The sequence below is a fragment of the Neopsephotus bourkii genome, unplaced genomic scaffold, assembly GCF_033783945.1.
Source record: "Neopsephotus bourkii isolate Nb327-2 ecotype Australia unplaced genomic scaffold, CSIRO-AGI_Nbou_v1 NB_567, whole genome shotgun sequence".
Classification (NCBI taxonomy): domain Eukaryota; kingdom Metazoa; phylum Chordata; class Aves; order Psittaciformes; family Psittacidae; genus Neopsephotus; species Neopsephotus bourkii.
The window spans coordinates 385,962-405,085 of NW_026901068.1; the positions used below are offsets into that span (position 1 = coordinate 385,962).

At 35.0% G+C, this 19,124-nt stretch overlaps 1 protein-coding gene across 2 annotated transcripts in view; it reads right to left on the bottom strand.

The window, feature by feature from the left end:
* The window catches only part of CFAP54 (cilia and flagella associated protein 54), a 118,354-nt gene that overhangs the window by 41,457 nt on the left and 57,773 nt on the right, over positions 1–19,124 (bottom strand). For both annotated transcript variants that reach the window (XM_061351233.1, XM_061351232.1), the window contains exons 30-45: positions 18,050–18,139; positions 16,823–16,949; positions 15,890–15,959; positions 14,636–14,760; positions 12,660–12,890; positions 12,126–12,259; positions 10,309–10,487; positions 9,380–9,607; positions 7,806–8,029; positions 7,574–7,709; positions 5,766–5,880; positions 4,567–4,716; positions 3,862–4,059; positions 2,794–2,881; positions 2,136–2,342; positions 1,152–1,218 (exon numbers count right to left, since the gene is read on the bottom strand). In XM_061351233.1, coding sequence (XP_061207217.1) covers positions 1,152–1,218; positions 2,136–2,342; positions 2,794–2,881; positions 3,862–4,059; positions 4,567–4,716; positions 5,766–5,880; positions 7,574–7,709; positions 7,806–8,029; positions 9,380–9,607; positions 10,309–10,487; positions 12,126–12,259; positions 12,660–12,890; positions 14,636–14,760; positions 15,890–15,959; positions 16,823–16,949; positions 18,050–18,139 — 2,369 coding nt within the window. The remainder of the gene's footprint in view (positions 1–1,151; positions 1,219–2,135; positions 2,343–2,793; positions 2,882–3,861; positions 4,060–4,566; positions 4,717–5,765; positions 5,881–7,573; positions 7,710–7,805; positions 8,030–9,379; positions 9,608–10,308; positions 10,488–12,125; positions 12,260–12,659; positions 12,891–14,635; positions 14,761–15,889; positions 15,960–16,822; positions 16,950–18,049; positions 18,140–19,124) is intronic.

A 19,124-nucleotide genomic window follows, 5' to 3' on the forward strand; every position in this document is an offset into this window, starting at 1 on the left:
ACTAACAAGCCTAAATCCTGTACAAGAGGTGGAAAAATAACGCTATAAGATCTTTCCAAATCAAGGAACAAATTATGGCCTTCATTCTTGCAAGGTACAGTGACAGTAATTTATTATATTTTTCAAGACACTCACCGTGCAAACTGTTCCTATCCCAATTAATATCAGACCTGCTTTAGTCAAGTCACAATTAGTTCTACCACTACACAACTGGAATAAATGATTACTACTATTTCTGTCAAAATGAGGAATAAAAATCATTCAGCTTTATACCACCATCAAAGACAGTGCTAGAAGCTAGTAAAAATTCTCCTTTACCTTCTTTCTTCAACTTGTTCTCCCTTTGCTGAACTTAGCAAGGTTTTAAACGTGGCCTAGCACAGGTCACACATCCACAACCATGGCTGGTACAAGATGCTTAGAAAGTGGCATTGGTTTCTTTTGGAAGAAGCCAATTAACTTCCTGATGCTGCACTGGGATGAGTAAGCGTTGATCCCAGTGGAGTATGACTGGCAGAAGACTGGCAGAATACTTGCAGTTCTTCTTCCTGTATCACTTTTGATACTGGTGTCTTCAAACTTCCTTTTAAGAGTTTGGTTTCCGATAGCTCACAAACAACTTTAATAATCTTATATTCTTTGAAAATGAAACTGAATCATTTTGACTATCCTCTATTTTTAGAGCACATTTCTAATAGACATGAGATTTTAGTATTGCAAAACAATATTTTTAATGCTAAAAAAGATTCAAAAACTTCTTTTTCTAAAGAGGCTGTTATCCTGATTGAAAATTTATTACAGATGTGACAGAGAGCACTCCACTATTGTGAATGCCATCCAGCTCTTCCTGAGCCGAACACTTCAAGAGAACAAAAATATATTTGACTGCCAAATATTTTAGCCATCTTCACTTTCCAGTATTTTATTATTTCTCTCAGACACTAGCCTTTTATTGAAGTGATAATTTTTAGGCTATAATACAGGAATAATATTAAAAACAGAGAATAAAAACATCTAATGTGCATAAATTGTCAGCTACCTCTGGTCTCCAGTTTTCCTTCTCAACCAAAATGAAAAGAGTGTTATTTTAATAGAGTGTTACTGAGATTTAAATTTTAGAAGCAATTCGTCAACTGAAATTGTATTCTTACCTTAAAAAGTATAGCAGAAAAATAGCAGTATTTGGTTCTTAAGCTTATCTTTGATGTTGCTATATACCTGAAGTGCAACAAATAATAAGAAATATGAATGTAAAAGATGAATGAGGAATATGAAATATCAATATAAATTATTCAAACTCCTTTTTATCTCATATAATAATGATACCAACACAATCTACATGTTTTTGATATTGGAAAGCAACTGCCTGTTCTGTAGACTGATGCTCAGCCATGCAGAAAAGAAAGACGCATCTGACCAAAGACATACCTATGCAAACGGAGTTGTCTAGATGCTAATGATTTCAAAGCTACCTTGGCTCACAGATATTTCATAGTGTTATTAATATGCCCTTCTTCTCAGGTAAGACAGTTTACTCAGTTGAAACTCTGCCTTTTCCTGGGTATAACGCTTCTAAGGTCATTTAGAGCTGGCTTAGATATTTCTAAATTTTATATTTTGTACATTTCTGTATTGTACATCCATAGTGTTTTACCAGCAGTCAAGGAGTACTGGACAAAAATATGTATGGATGGTAGACTTTAATACAGTAATTCAAATTTCATTTAGTTGTAATTCACCAGAAAATGAGTACTTTAGGCAGTAAATCTGCCCTCAAGATAGATTAATATTTAATAAGTGCAATGACTTGGGAGATGTGATATTTTGATTAAAAATCAATATGACTGTAAAATCCTTGCACTTCTGACTTTTTATCATTTTGTTTTATTTCAGTGATCTCTCCATATAATATACAGCTGCAATTAGGATCAAAGATGAGCCTTCAAGAAAAGGGAACATGCAATATTCTCCAAAAGAGCAACTTTCTCCCTGAAAGGAAAAATTCCTCTGCTTTTGATAAGTCTTTTTTATAGCAACTTCTTAGTGGTTTTAAAATAATTTCAAGTTGCACAATGTCCTGGATGAGCAATTTGTTTAAAATATGATAGAAATATATATACAGATAAAATACTTACTGAGCTATCTTAGCCACTAAAACTGCTGCATGTAAACATCCCCAAATTCCAGCCTGAGAAAGAAATTTCTGACTAATATCAGTCAATCTTCCAACTGTAAAGCAGTCTGTAGCATTTTTTGGAAAACATAACTCTTGCCAGTTGCTAAGAGCATCAGCAATGTTGAGTGTTTCATCAAGGGCTTGACACCAATATTTAAAAGCAACTCTGTAACATATGAAAAACATTCTCATCATATTGCTGACATTTTCCAAAGTGGCAGATAAGATTTGCTTCATTTTACCTTTATTGCCTGAGATATAACTAATTCTGATTAGGTCAAAAACTGAAATATAGTTTCCACAATACACAGAGATACCATTCCTGATCAGCAGACTTACTGGGACGTACACTAAAATGAAATTGTCAAGCAACAGATATTACTTCTTAAAAAAACACTGAGATGCTTAATTAATTTTCTTAATTGTAATTAGGTAGAGAAGAATTATAAACAATTCTAGAAAAAAAAGAGCCTCTCAATACATAGTTAATGATGAGTTAGATGAGAAAAGTTATATGGACTTAAGGACACCACAAGAACTTACTTAACAGTTGAAGGGTATATGAAGGCCAATTAAAAGAAAAAACTATGCTCTTTTTTGATTCAATAAATACGTACCTTTTGTTTCCAACATAAAAATGAAGATTTCCAAGTTCGTGTAGAGCCTGAACCTTAAGGTCTCTTTGTTTGTTTATTTCAAGGATGCCTGTTATTTATTTTTAACCAATTAGAAAGAAAAAATATCATCACATCATTAAATGAGTTACTAAATTTTGTACAAATTTTGCATGAGAAGCAGACATGCATTCAGATTTAATTCAGTGCATGAATATTTTTGAAAGATTTATTATGCTTATATATTTGCCTTCAAAAATACAATTTCTTAATTCTACTAACTTTAAAAACAAGAGTAGGATGTGTATATGGACCTGTTTACCTAAGCTTTTGTATTTTGGTTGCATCTTTTTTTTTCAGATCCCTCAAATTTCTTCATCTCCAAGAGATAAATTGGGAAGCAGACCATTGGCCCTGCTAAACCACACTGCCTGCATACAGCACAGTAGCACTGTCTGGCTCATTTCTGGATCCCTTACATCAAATGAAACCATTTACAGCATCTATTGACCTGCTACACTTCGCCTATTTTGTCATACAGCAAAAAAGGTAATAGTGTTGAGCTGTAACCATATGAGTAAAGCCATACTAGAATGTAAGATGGAAGCCAAGCAATTAGATCTCATATTCAAATGCACAGAATCTGAAAGGTCTGTTTGCTAGAGAAAAAAAAAAAAAAAAACAAAGCAAAACGAAACCCACAAAAAACCCCCAAAACAAAACCAAAACCACAACAAAACCAAAACCATAATAAAAACAAAAACCTAGCATGGAATTAAAATGAAATTGGTAAACATTACAGCAGATTTTTAATTTTTGTATTAATCAGTACAACATCACTGAAGTAATGCTTTTCCGTAAGATGAGATAACTCTAGAGGTTATGAACCAGGTAGTGGCTTGTTTAGAATCTAATGCACGTTTCCTGAATCAACAGAAACAAGGTTGTGTTATTTCAGAAACCAGCTTTCAGATAGTTACAGCTACATGACAAAGGAAAATAACACTGGAATAAGATAGGCAGCATGATATTGCCTCTCAGCTGTAAAGAGAAATTCAGGGAAAAAATTACCAATTGTTTGTTCATAGGAAGTGATAATTAGTGAAAGATGTGTGTGTGGTATTGGTTTACTCTCAACCCTACTGGAAAAATGAAATTTTTCTTGAGAAAGGTCACATGGTGTTGGTAGATACATCACTTCAGCTCCTGCATCAAATTCCAGCCTTTTCCTTGAAGAGATTTGACTGCTGATTGCTCTTCCAGGTTTTTCTACAGCAGAAAAGTGATTTTTATGGTAAGTTAGGAAAAGGAACATACTATTTTCTATACCACATTACTTAAACAAATATGCATTTCCTGTGTGTCCTGGTTTTATCTGGTTTCCTATGCTATTTTTCTCTCTGTGTGTCTCCTGATTAAACTCACTGGTTGTAACTCATTGGTCAGTGCAACCAATTGAAAATATGAACTCCATTAGAGAAAATAAACTTGGTAAGACCTGCCAGTCAGTCCTCTGACAGAGGTTTGGTTCTTACAGACAAATGACATAGCTGCATGAAAAAATTTTATTATCCAGCCATTAGATACAAATCATAGGAAATCAGACTTAGAGCCTGTGTGCTTACAGAACTTCATATATAACTTTATAGTCTGTTTTTTCCTGATTGTCAATAACAACTAAAACTTGAATTTTAAAAAATCTATTCCTTTCACTCTTTGCTATTTGAACTGCATATACACTTTATTAAGTGAGAAACACTTCAATAAATAACTCACCTTGTGTGTATGCAAGGAATAATGAAAGTAGTTTTCTGCTGTGTCTCAGTGCTCTGCTGTGATAGTTAGCTTTTTGTAGACTTTCTCTAAAACATTTCAGTGTATCGTTCACATCAAGAGGTACAGAAACTAGGGCTTTCGCTGTACTCACTAAAAGGAATTGATACGGAGAACAATTCTGCATTACATAAATGTAATTTTTAATAAATCACCCTGCAACACATATATTTGAACAATTTCAGACCTTCAAAAAGCCTAAAATATATTAATATAATTGTCACCTTTGTTACCCGTTGGATTATGAATTAAAGCAAAGGTATTAACAGACAGGTACAATTCTGAGCATTTACATGTTTTTCAGTGTTACATTTTACTTGTCATGTGATATCTATATTCCTCAAATTCCATTTGCACTGGGCATGCCTAAGCTCAGCTCTCTGCTCTGAATTCTGGTGTCTGAAGCCTGGAAAAAAGACTTTCAGCGCAACTGCTGATCCTATTCACTACAATACCATAGTTCCTGTGTACCAAACCTGTGAGCTGGCATGCTCTCTCCACTGAATGCATAATATTATCTACTTTCTTACGTGCAGCATTATCTACTTTTTCATGATTTTCCTCAGCTGAATTTAACACAAAGCCTTGTGTTCAATGAATCAATATATCTGTGATAGGAGGAACTATGCTTCATGAACTTCCATTAACTGCTATAACATCTGCTGACTGTAAACAACAACTGTGGGTAATAGAGGTGTTTTGCTACCTTACAGTTCACTTCAGTTTTTATATTGATTCTACTATAACAGTGCAGGTTCGGTTAACTTCTGGATATATTGCTGGGTAGCCAACAATACCAATGGAAAACCGAACCAAGACCAACAAGCTCACTCAACATACTGTAAGTCAACTGGCTTTTGAATGAGAACTGCTCTTCTCTGTTTTCAGATACAGTCTGAATATAGTTGGAAAGGTCTTAACAACATTACTGCCCATCCAAAATATCAGGAATAATAATTTGAAGAGAAAACTGAGTTTCTATTAAAAGAGACAGATGATAGGAGCAGTGCAAGATCTATGTTAAAGAGGGAAAAAAAAAAAAAAAAAGCCAAAACCAAACCAAAACAAAAATATCCAGTATGAAAAAAAAAGGTAAGGGTTTACAAGAAAAGAGAACTCATGATACTGAAATGTGCTCTGACCTGCATAGTCATTTTTCATCTCAGGGTAGAAAAAGCATCCAGGAAAAATCTGTTCACTAGCAGAACTGGCAACAGGCAGCAGTATTTTCTGCCCTATGTAGTTTCTACAATTCATCTAAAAAGCAAGTTTTGTTTCATGATAATTGGATAACATTCAGAAAATCAAAGTCTAGTGCTTAAAGTTATGTATCTAAATATCCAGTCATGAAAAAATAAAACAGGACTAATTTACAAAGACATCGACCCATAACTAGTACTCTTGTCAGTAAGAGGTGAAACATGCACACCTAAACATTAGATATAAACCATAAATATTTAGATGTTTCTGTATTAAACTTGTATTTTATTTGGTATTTAAAATAATCATGAGCAACTCGTTGTTGTTCAGCAAATATTCCGCCTTTCTTCGTCTGGATAAATGCATGCTTGCAAAGAACCTGTCAGTGTTAAGTATGCTTGAAGAGCACTCTGACTGTGAAGTACAACGTAACGCTGCATAAGGATATACAAAACGGCTTTAAGCAAGTAACAGCAGCAGACTAACCCTGTCAGATAAGCAAACTTCTATAAAGGGCTAATCCAGCAGAGACATTTTATTTTGCTAATGTAGCTACATCACTTCAGAGGCAGAAGAGCCAATTCATAGCTAGTTTTAGGCTCTCTGAATGGCATTGCATTATGGAAATTTAGCCATACCCTCCGAATTTCTAACTTGAAGTCTTTTCTGAACAATCCTTATTACTATTAACAAGCAGTAGTCTTTATAAATTGTCTTTCAAAACCTTGACTACTCTTCCACATTGCTCAGATTACAGTGGTGAGTGGCAGTTTGTCACACTGCCCTTTTTTTTTCAGATAGTGACTATGTTCTGAATGGCAGGGCCTGAAAGAAGTCATCAGGAAACAGCCTTAAAGAGAGACAAGACAGAGCACATCAGCTGCCCTTTGGAAGCTGGGAGTGCTTTCTGAGTTCCTGGGCAGCAGTGTGCTGTCCCTAGGTAAGGCAGTGGCTACTGAGCTCCACGTTCATGTTCAGAACAAACCTGTTCGAAATTTCAAATCCACTTTCTCTCCCTTCTCCTTCAAGTCCTGTGTTTATACTAGTATTAGAAACATATTGAAAATCTCAACCATGCAACTGACTTCAGCAAAACCTTTTAGAAATAAACCTTAGGATTAAAAAAATATATAAAACAAAACCAAACACAAAAACAACCCACAAACAAAAATCCTAACATTTAATCGCTAATTCCATTTCAAAATTCTAAATGGCAATGTCAGTTTACTAAATACATAGAGCCATACTTTTTAACGAGAGGAACTTGCTTAGCAGCTTCAGGGTTTTCCGCTGGTGATCATGTTTTTCACATTTTTTTATTGGTATTGTCAGTATTCGGGTTAAGTTGATTAACTTTGGTCTTTAAGAGCACTGTTCCAATGCAGACACAAGCAATCTCTTTGTATTTAATTTTAATTACTCACAAAGATTTCTCAATATCCGAATAAATGTTTTCAGGTTAAGAGCAGTGTTAAGAACTAACATGAAATTAGATTTAGGCTCATAACATGAAACAGATACATTATGTGTGAAGAAATGTTCTCTGGGTCACCAAGTCCAGACCTTTGCTGCTGATGGAATCATGACATATAAGCCTTTTCATGTACTTCAATCAATTATGTTCATTAATTTATTATAATTTACTGTTTGTGAACATTATGAAAACCATGTTAATCTATTCAGTGAAAGTTCTTCTCCATATTTATTTTATTTTAAGAGTCAGTGCCCAAAAAATAAATCTGTGGTTCACCTTAGCTGCATTATTAGAGAGATATTTTATGAAATTAGGTTCATGGCTGTCCAAGCCACTGAATTGCTGTATCCTTTCCAGCAGCTGCCTCTGAGCATACACCAGCAGTGGACTCACTTGTTCTGTGTATCTCTCACTGAAAAAAAGTGAAGTACAGTAATTAAGCAAAGAAACAGTATATTTAACTATACAGTGTTTCTTCTTAGGTTTTATTAGAGTTGGTGTGACTTACTGTGTAAGTACATTGAATTGTACAGCTATGTGTACCAGTGCTTCCCACTTCTTCATTTTATATAACAATTCTATTGTTTTAAAAATCAGATTACATATCCATTTCAAGTCAACCACATTCACATCATCCAGGGGAGACTGTGGATGGAGATCAGAACCGCCGTTTTCATCCATAATACCTCCTAAACAACTGGGAATGCAGAAGTCTCCTTCAGGATCTACAATCTACAGGAAAGAAATATTATTCTACCTGTTATTTTCAAATTTGTTTTTAAGACAAATTGTAGAATCATAGAGTAGTTAGGGTTGAAAAGGACCTTAAGACCATCTAGTTCCAATCCCCCTGCCATGGGCTGGGACACTTTCCACTAGACCAGGTTGCTTAAAGCCCCATCGAACCTGGCCTTGAACACCGCCAGGGATGGAGCATTCACCATGTCTTTGGGTAACCTATTCCAGTGCTTCACCACCCTCACACTAAAGAACTTTTTCCTTACGTCTAACCTGAACTTCCCCTAAGTTTAAACCCATTAACCTCTGAATCATGGGTTATTTACCGTCATCACCTGTGACTCCTTGAACACTTTCATCAGTGCTGCCTCCATACAATCCTAAACATTCATTGATCTGACTAAGTGTTAAATGTTACTGTCCTTAAACAGGCAGGGGTCACCAGTATCGAGGCCATATTGCTGAAATTGCAGCTGGGCTGGGCAGGGCCCATCTGTAAGATGAAGGATCAACGCCTCCCTAAGATTGTGTTTTACGGTGAACTTGCCACCGGTTGCCGCAAGAGAAGTGCCCCAAAGAAGAGATATAAGGACTCCCTGAAACAATACCTTAGCCTTGGCCATATTGACTACCAACATTGGTCCACCTTGGCCTCCAATTGGGAGACATGGAGACACACTATACATAATGCCGTTGTCTCCTTTGAGAACACACACAGAACTAGTCTCAAGGAGAAAAAACAACGTAGAAAGAATCACACTCCCACCTATACCACCCAAGGAGACCTTCTATTGTGCTTTTTGCAACCGGATTTGCCTATCCCACATTAGCCTTTTTATTCATCAGCGCGCTTGTAGTAAGCATGGGCAAAGCCCTTCCCAAATCTTCGTTCGCGAAGTCAAGCCATGACAGTGACAATCCCTGATGATGAGTCCCTCTCTGGCATCCCTGTAGGCCCCTTCAGATACTGGAAGACTGCTATGAGGTCTCCACTCAGCTTCTCTTCTCCAGGCTGAACAGCCCCACTTTGCTCAGCCTGTCTTCACATAGGTGCTCCAGCACCCTGATCATCCTTGTGGCCTTCCTCTAGACTTGTTCCAACAGCTCCATGTCTTTCTCATGCTCAGGACACCAGAATTGCACACAGTACTCCAAGTGGGGTCTCACAACAGCAGAGTAGAGGAGCAGAATCAAATTATAAAGATCAGAAAATACTATAATCCTCTAAAAACTTGTTACAGAGAATAACTTGGAGATACCAGAATATAATGCAAGACAAAGAAGTGTCTCTACTGAAGATGCAATAATAAAGAGTATACTTGTCTCAATAAAAATATTTTTTACCTTAAGAGATGTGCTTGCTTGTAGTTCAGTTATCATATCAATGATCATGTCTGATGCCAAATAAAAAGGGAACCAGATGGTGTTCCTAAGGAAATCTTGGGTAATGGGAAATGTATCCATTTGGGAATGTAAACGGTTAGCAATGAACTGTAATTCTTGAGTATAGTTCCAAAGTTCGCGACAAGCATTTTGAAGCAATGTCCAGTGGCCACCACGGTGAGCAAGAACCTGTGTGTATCATTCAAAATATACTTTGGAAATACAGAAATGTAAATCTTAATTCTTTTATTGAAAAGTTTAGGAATAAGTAATCTTTCAAAATTACAGTCTATGGATCTTCCTTAATAACAGATCATTCAATATTTCAGTTTATATAAAGCATTATAGAACTTAATTTGGAATTTTTTGTAGTAGTGTTAATTTAGAATAGAATTTAATTGTTGCTTTTGGTACGAGAATGAAAAATTGGAATTAATTCACATCACATATGCGTTTTTACTCGGTTTTAGAAGAGTTTGTGGCAAGAGTAGTCAGTATTTCCTTTCAATCCCTGTATATACTACTAAGGCATTCACTGTAAATGGACCTGTAAAAAGACCTGTAAAGGTAAGGGTAAGTCTGCAAGTACTTTCAAAAAGATTTAATAAACACAAAAAGGAAAGTTACAAAGAGTAAATAAATAAAAAAACCCACAACATTTATATGAATTATTATATGTTGGATAGAAATACACATGACGACAGGGGATATGCCTGACATTTCACACATTGTACTCGGATGTTTTGCAGAAGATGACAAATCCTTGCTTTTTCCCACTGAAGCTTTTTTGAAGCTTCTGAAGTGTGTGGGGTTTTAGCATAGAAAATAGTAAGTATTGTAATGCAATGTTTATTACTAAGTAAAATGTTTAATAAGAAAGCACATCTTACCGCTGCTTTTTTTAAATGCAAAAAGATTTTTGCAAAGTGCTCCAATAAAATGGTATTTGTCAGGAACTGGTTGCATTCTCTGGGAGAACAAGAGACAGACGTTTCTGTATCTGTGGTTTGAGTTTGAGGAGTATTTGTTCCACTTATTTTAATGCTGGGCTTAAAAGATTTATCTCTACCTGAAAGCAAAAGGTTTAATGGTTAAAACCAAGTTAAAGTTCTCAAAAAAAGAAAATATTATCAGCCAGCTAGGATGTTTCTATGGTGGCTAAATACTTATATGTTAGGAAATGCCAATGTTAAGGTTATCATATGTATAAGGTTATGATATTTAAAATATAAGATGCTTTTACTTAAGCAGTGGGAGAAGCAGAGATAAAAAATACTTTGAACAAAATAATAATGTGTACCAAATAATTTTCAGCCTCAAAGAAAAACGCAACCCTCATGGAAGTTAAGTTTTATGAAGAGATCACCATGTGGCAAGCTGCCAAGAATCTTTCTGTCAAATTCTGTGGTCTGCGTTAGAATTGCTTCATAATTTCATTCAAACCAAATGTCTTCCAAGGGGAAACACAAAAGTTTGTGGTAGTGGCATACAGTAATATCTTTACAAAGAAGCTAATTACAAGCTAAATTATTTGACACGATGGCAAACTACACTCTTCATGAACTTAATTTATTCAGAACTGCTGCAAAAGCCAGGTGGTAATGCATAGGGTTTTCATTAGTTTTCAGCAACTTTCTGTGACTCTTCTCAGTGACTTGCAACCATCAAGATGAAAGAGCTTAACTAGAAGCCAGCTGTTGCAAAGAGAGCAAGTAAATGCAACTGCTAGTTTTTGTCATGCCTCCTTGGAAACTGCAAAGAGGAGGATTGATTCCTACCTAAGGAAGGCCTACAAGGAATGATAGGAGAATTTTGCTCTCTACAGCTATGGCAAGAATGAATTCCCTGAGGTGCTATTAAAAGGACCAGGGCCTGAGATTTCTTCTTGAATTTATGGTGGCTAGGCAGACTACCTGCATCACCAACATCTAAGGCAATGAAAGTCTTATATTTCACGGTTCCCACAAACAGGAGCCTATTGCCTCCTATTGAAACCCCAAAGGATGTTACTGAAAATAGCTGGGATAATAGAACAGACAAATGTGAAAGACAGAGAACTGAAGTAAAAGTGGTAGAAGACAAAAAGTTGATCCTGAGGTAGCCTCCACCACAGGAGAACATTAAGAAGCAAGCAGTAGAGAAGCAAACCTAAACTATTCTACTTAAAATCTGAAAGATAATAATAAACATCAGCCTATAATTTTAAGAAAGACTTACTGAATGACCCAAGAAATTATTGACCTGTTAGAAAATCTGAAGGAAGCTATAGACCAATTAACAGCCATAGAAACTTATAAAAATTATCACTGCATTTAGAATAACCTGGAATATTATGAATTTAATAGGTCTAGGTAGCATGGCTTTTGCAAACCAAAAGCTAATATTATTAATTTATTAGAAGTTATAAACTCATTACTTAAGTATAGGATAAAGAATAACCACTAGATTGAAAGCAAATAATACAATAAACAGTGCTCAGAGTTAATATAAATGACCCAGTAGTAACTATGACTTCGTTTATATTAGGCATGCCAAAAAGAGAAAATAGGAGGGGCACTTCCAAAATTCAGAAACATCTTCTCTTTAAATTGGTATGAGTATTTTTCCAAAGTTGGTGTAGAGAATTAATGATAGGGGCCAAGACAGAAAATAAGAGAAAGAAAAAGTTGAAACTAATTCCAGTTATGCACTCATTAAAAGTTCTTACCAATTTGTTCTTTTGTCATTCCTGACTCTATAATTACAGAAGGAGTTGGTGTTATGCTGTTCTCTACAGCTTCTCTCACCACTATTGTGCCACAATTATTTAATGAGAATATTTCAGGATCCAAAATATTGTAACTGCAAAATGGGAGAAAGATAAGAAAGTACTATAAAAAACCCAGATATAATATCAAAATTTATTTCAATATACATACAATAAATTCAGTTTCTAAAACATGAGTTTTGATTATGTTTTAACAGCTTTAGGAATAGCAAATAATGAATGGTGGTCAAAAGTTACAAGTAACCAAAAAATAGCACAGTATATTATATTTCAGAATTTTCAGATGACCAGTCAAGTGAGCAATCAAAGATATGTATGTCACTGGTCAAAACTTGTCACATATTAAATCAGTTTGCATTGGAAAGCTGAACTGTTCATATGACAAACTGACTGTAATTCAGATCTCTTAGCATTAATTACAATAACACAATAAACTATATTAATAGCAATCAATGATAATGCAGCAATATATACCTGTCCAGATGCTGTGAACCAAAAATTCCAATGTTGCATCGCTCTTCCAGATTTTTTTTAAATAAGCTGTAGTGTGCAACTGCCAGATAGATATTCATCTGAGACCTCCAGGGCATCTCTTCAAGACACATGTGACGAAACTTCTTTTTTTCTAAGTAATTACTCACAATTGGTTTCAGCAGTACCACTAAGGTGTGACGAGCTGCTCTTTGCAACTCTTTTTTGCATTTCCTAAACCAAAATACATGAAGTAACAAAAAATGAACCTGTGTTTTCTTGAAGCTCTAGAAAATTATGGCAAAGATACACAGAAGTATCCCACTGCATCTCCACAGACTTTCATTAACTCAGAAGAATAAGACATATTTCTAGTAAAAGTATTTTTTCTGCAGTCAAGAAAAGAAATTGTGCTTTCCCTATTGTAAGCGCACTTATAACACACTAAATCCTATCTTAAATTTTACCAACTTCAGTGAGGTATTTGACTTAGTACTTAGAAAAAGTTTAGGTCTGTGTTTGAAGTCATTTGTACCTGAATCATCCACACAGATGATTATAACAAATACAATGTGTTTCAGTCTATTCAGGAGATGGACATTCTACTATTATACTATAAATCTGAATCTTTATTTTTATTGATGTGTTTTGGCAGCTAATCACCCTCAGTGTGAAGAAAACATTTTATTTCAAACTTGGATGCCTGGCTTTAATGTGCAGACAGATTTTTTTATGTTTCTTTGCTAGATCACACAATTCTGTATTACCTGGCATACATACCATGCTAAAGTCAAATCAGACCTCATTTTTAGTTTTTTATGAACTGTAAGCTGATACCTTAACCAATCTAAATTATTTCTGTTGCCTGTTTTCCACCTTTAAAATGTGGGCAGAACAACATACCATACACAATGTTGATTATATTATACAGCAATATTATTATGTAGGATATGAAAGAGTAGCTGAAAAGACAAAAAGCCCAGGATAAATTAAACATCCCATTTCACTGGAAGCCATGAAAGTCATGTTAAGGTGTTTCTTTCTGTTGACAAGGAAAAATGGACTGTTTAGGTAAATCTTTAGTATTCAGTACAGTTTGAATATTCTGGGGTGCTCCAGAATATCTCACAGAATGGATATGATGGCTCAGTGATATGGTTTAGTGGTGGTCTTGGCAGTCGTGGGGTAATGGTTGAACTTGATGGTCTTAAAGGTCCTTTCCAACCTAGCTGATTCTATGATTCTACATTTAGAAAATAGTATATGGAAGACTTTTTCGAGATTCCTTATACAAACACCTCCAGGACCATCTATGTAATTGCATGTATTCAGAGAGTTCTAGTTTTCCACTTGTTAAATCCTAGAAACACAAGTGACCAAAGCATCAGGTAATGAATATGGCAAGTTCATTTAGGTCAGAATGTACCATTATTAGTGAGCTAACCAAACATATACAATTATCTGCCAAAAGAAGACATGAATTCTCATTTGTTCCTATCAAGAAACAGTTTTCTGAAGTTACAGAACATATAAACCAAAAAGACTAGCAAAAGGATGGCAAAAATCATTCTGAAATTACCTGAGCATCAGGAACAAACAAACATTCTTTGTAAACTATCTAACAGAGAAGCCCCCCCAACACAGTTGGAAAAGCATTACAGTATGCAGATTGACACAGCTTTTCCACCATGATGAATTGACATGCTCAAGCTAACACAACTGAAATAAAATCTTTGATTATTAAGAAAAAAAACTTCAAAATCTTCAACAGTTATTCTCTTAACTAGAAATAAGGCAGATTTTGTTCCCTTGAGTGGAAGCCAAATTTATACCAAATTAAAACAGAAAAGTAAACGGACTGTGCACAAATTCATCCCTTTGATAGAAAGAAGTTTCATAATATACACTTGATTTTAAACTAAATTGTGGCCAAAATACTTTGGTTCTGTATATGAACCTGACAACGTATGCTCAGTTACCTTTGTGCTTCTGGAGATTTCTCTATGTTTGGATGTTTCATGAAATACTGTCTAAGGGTCTCTCCTTTTCGAGTAGGACTCAGAGGTTTTTTTCCTGGTTTCTTCAAAGTTGATTCTTCTGGTTTCTTTGAGGTATTTGCCAAAATAAGACAGCAAAAGAAATGTTTAACATTCCAGTAAGCTTTACAATTTTCCTAGGGGATGTCAAATGCCTGATACTAAAAAGACAACCAGTTCCCCAGGTTCTTTCTTTCATATGACAGTGTTTTTCATCTCAAAAATGGTAGTTCTTTTTTTATTATTATAAATAGTAAAACTTTGCAATACAAAAACTGAGACAGAAAACCTTTTCCCTAAACTATTTCAGATGCTAGCAGTATTACAGCATTACTAGAGGGTTATAAGTGAGAAAACTCTTCCTCCAAAACAATACAAATCCATTAAGATTATTCTTACTTTCCAATAAAGGCAAAAGAAATTGAAATAGTTCTTAACATAACCCTTTACCACGCAATTAGAATATCTGCACAAAGAGTTAAACATGAACAACTACTCATAAGAAAGTGTAAGTACAACATATTGTACAAAAACACCTGAACTGGCCTCCTTTTCTTAATGTGACAGTACCCAAGGCATTTCTTATTAACACATTGAGTTTTTAATGGCAGCTGAGGAAAGGCAAGTTTTCATTGATTTTGGAATGCATTACTCTGACACTTCTCAAATTCCTCATAGTTGTTGTCTTTAAAATAAATCCCACTCCAAATTTTCTTCCCGGTTTTAGGAGTGCAGAGGTGAGCTGAGGATTACAGTTTATATCCCAACTTTAAATAATTATGCATGTGGGACTTTGTACAAAGTAGGGATAGGACAATGGCTCTAATCTGAACAAGAGGAGATTTAGATTAGGTATTAGGAAAAAATTCTTCCCTGTGAGTGAGACACTGGCACAGGCTGCCCACAGAACTTGTGGCTGCCCCATCCCTGGAAGTGTTCAAAGGCAGGTTGGACAGGGCTTGGAGCTACCTGGTCTAGTGGAAGGTGTCCCTGGCTGTGGCAGGGGGGCTGGAACTAGGTGATCTTTAAGGTCCCTTCCAACCCAAAGCATTTATGATTCTATGATTCTTTGTCTCTTGCTGAGATTTTTATGAGACAGTGTTTAAAAATTTATTTTAATGCTTATGGTATTGCTGTTCAGTAAAGACATAAGTGACTCCTTGAAAATAAAGCTCACTTTCTGAAACACTAACTCACTTTAGTGCCTTTGGGAGAACCTCTTCCTTGTGTTGAAACTCCATTGATACAGAGAAGTTGGTCGTTCCTCCTGACAAAAAAATAATATCTTCATCATCATCACCATCATGCCAAACTCCTTTCATAGTTAACAGGGTATCTTTGGGAATAGGTAGGACACATGCAATCTCTATTTCATTGGGAGTTTTAAATTCATCAGGTTTTCTTTCCTATTACCCCTTCAGAAAATAGGAAGTGCTCATTTTCAATGTTTATTTTAGAAGTCTGAATTTACAGGTAACAACTATCTCAGCTTCCCATCTCCTAGTAAAACATAACAGTTTTCTTCATTACACAAAATCTACTCTGGAATTCTTCAAGGAACTTCTTCATGTCCAATTTTTTTTTGTCTTCTGTAACAGCAGTTCTGGTTACCTATGTCTCCTTTTCATTATTTGCCTTTCAAAGTTTAGAAATACTGGTGTGTAGTTTTTACAGTTATAGTTAAATTTGTTTGGGATCCTTTTAGGTAAGTGTCTACAATTCGGTTCCACTTATCTTTTCAGTATAGAAGTTTTTTAGACACTGCAGTAGGCCCTGATCAGTTTGCTTTTGATTTAACCAGGCATACTAACTTAACCCTCTGCCTCATAATAATATGGCAAATGGACATATTACTAACTGATGTCTCTGAAAAGGAAAATCCTGGAAATCACTGGTGGTAGAAAAGACTTTTAAACAAACACAGCCACAGGCAAAGTCTCCATGTACGACAAGGTCACAGTACAGTATTTTCTGTCGGTATATAATCCTTGCTGCTCATGGAACTTCTGAAGACTAAGAGCCATGGAAATGGTTCCAGATAGGTCTCCTACCAGGTATAGTTTACAGTTCCTGCTATAACTGTGACACTGGTGAATCTAATAGTTTTCACTAGTACTATAAGAGGTCTACCTTTTCAAGTACACTTGCACATCTTCTGCCCATTCCAGAACACACTGAAACTTCTCTTCATTCAGGATTTTATGCAAAACTTGAACAAAGAACTCAAGAAAACGTGAATTGTTTCTGAATTTTATCACTGAAATAAAGTAACAACACAGGTTTTGTACTTATGCTGTTAAGGTTCCTGAATTCAGCTATAATTACAGTTTCAAAGCACACATTTATGTCACATTGCACACTGATGAAGAGGCATACTGATACTAAAATCAGACAGGTCATGATACACAATAGTACTTGCTAAATACTTACTGTGAGTGGGCAACCAGAATCAAAAGTTTATTCTATTTACACTCTTATAATGACAGAAATTCTAGGAACTGAGAAACCAGGTTGGGAACTACTTTTGTACCATGCAGTATGTAGTGCAAAAATATTTTATAACAATGCCTAATTGTACATATGCCTGAAACCCTGAAGAAAAAAATAAAGCAAGTATAACAAAGTAACTGCATCCTATTCACTTAGGTTGTCCTTCTTGCTGACAGTCACATTAGTATTCGAGCATCACATAGATCTCATTGCAGCAGTGGAGCTGCTAGATTTCAGGCAGCTTTGTCATTATTTGGGAACTGCTTTTACTGTTTGGCTGTCTTCAAATTTTTTACCATCAAGAAATAACAAGTAATTATACTATCTGAAAACTACACTAATATTACAGGCTAGGCTATAAAATACCACTGTTATTTTGAAAACTGGTGTTAAAAATAAGATAGTAGCAAAGTCCACATACCAGATTTTTAAATATTTCAAAAATATAAGTGTACTTAGATTTTTGTGAATTCCTCTTTCAGTAACATAATTTCATGTTGAAATGTGGCATTTCAATTTAAAAAGAACATTCCACACAAACAGAATCTTTGAAACTTGCTGCTTCTTTTAAAATGAGCTCATTCTTAAGGTTATTAGAAAATAAAAGTTGTTCTAATTATTTAATATATTAATATTTTATATAATTAACATCAGCATCTAAAATAATTTTTACAAGTATTTCAAACACTTCTAAATGTGACTACATAAGAATTTTTTAAGCTTTGTTTTACTTGATTTTGTATATTTGAGAACAAAATGAAAAGAGAGTTTCAAAGAGCTTATTCCAAGCAAGAATTAGATAGCTCTACTGGCAAGTTTCTGAAGTAAAGAAGCCTTTACAAATAAAGTATACACCAATTATCCTACCTTCTTGATAAGCACTTGTTGATGTCCAACATGAAATTACAGGGTGGAGTAACAAAGGATCTTCCTTTCCTGTAAGCTGCAACCCACGAGCTACAACAATAACCAAATTAAATCCGTTATGACAAGCAGTGAAAATGTGCAATGAAAGCTCTACCTGGAATAGTAAATGAAGGCTTTCTTTAGCACACTTTGCTTTTATATATCTCACTGTCATCCAGAGAGAAATTCAAATGCTTTCAATTTTAGCATAAGGAGCCATGTCACTTAAATAATGAAGAGCTTATGGGTGTGACTGATGAACTAGGTACTAGACTAATGATCAGGGGTCTAAGAAAGGTCTAACAAAAGATGTGCAGTGAGGACATGTCCAAGATGTATTTAAAGCTATACAGTATGAACTGAACATGATGCTATGAGTGGCTAGTGCTTACATACATGTCATACAGATAGCATGAGTAGGCAAAGGAATACTTTTTTTCTTCACCTAAATATTTATATAAATGTATGTATACAAATGTAATTCTGTTCTATAAATAATATAGTAGATATAGGTGTAAATAATACATACAACATATAGACACAAATAATATACATGATATATAGGAGAACAATAACTTGGATTTCAACTTCAAAGAGTTAAACACAGCTGTGTTACCAGCTGATAAGCACCAGAAGGATGTTACATGTCCTAGCTGATATTTTGCCTTAATAAAGAAACATGACCTAAAAATTGTTCTAGGCAAGTTCTGTGGGTGAGAAAGATCAATGCAGCTAGTCCCTGGAAAAAGCAAGGTTAAAAATGCACTCTGAAACAACCGTTTGTGATAGTGGATCAATAACTACACCATTCAGTGGCAGCAGCCAGTTGAATCCAAATGATGTTCAGTTAAGCATGACAGCAGGACAAGGAGATATTTCTTAAAATCTTTGTTTTAGGACAAGTCACACCTTTTGTTAGTACTCTGTCCTATTTGACAAGTTCAAAAATATATTGCCTCAAATGAGTGTTTTCACAAACAGTAATACCTCCAAAATTTTTTACATGGGAAAACATTTGAAATTTCAGAATTTAAAT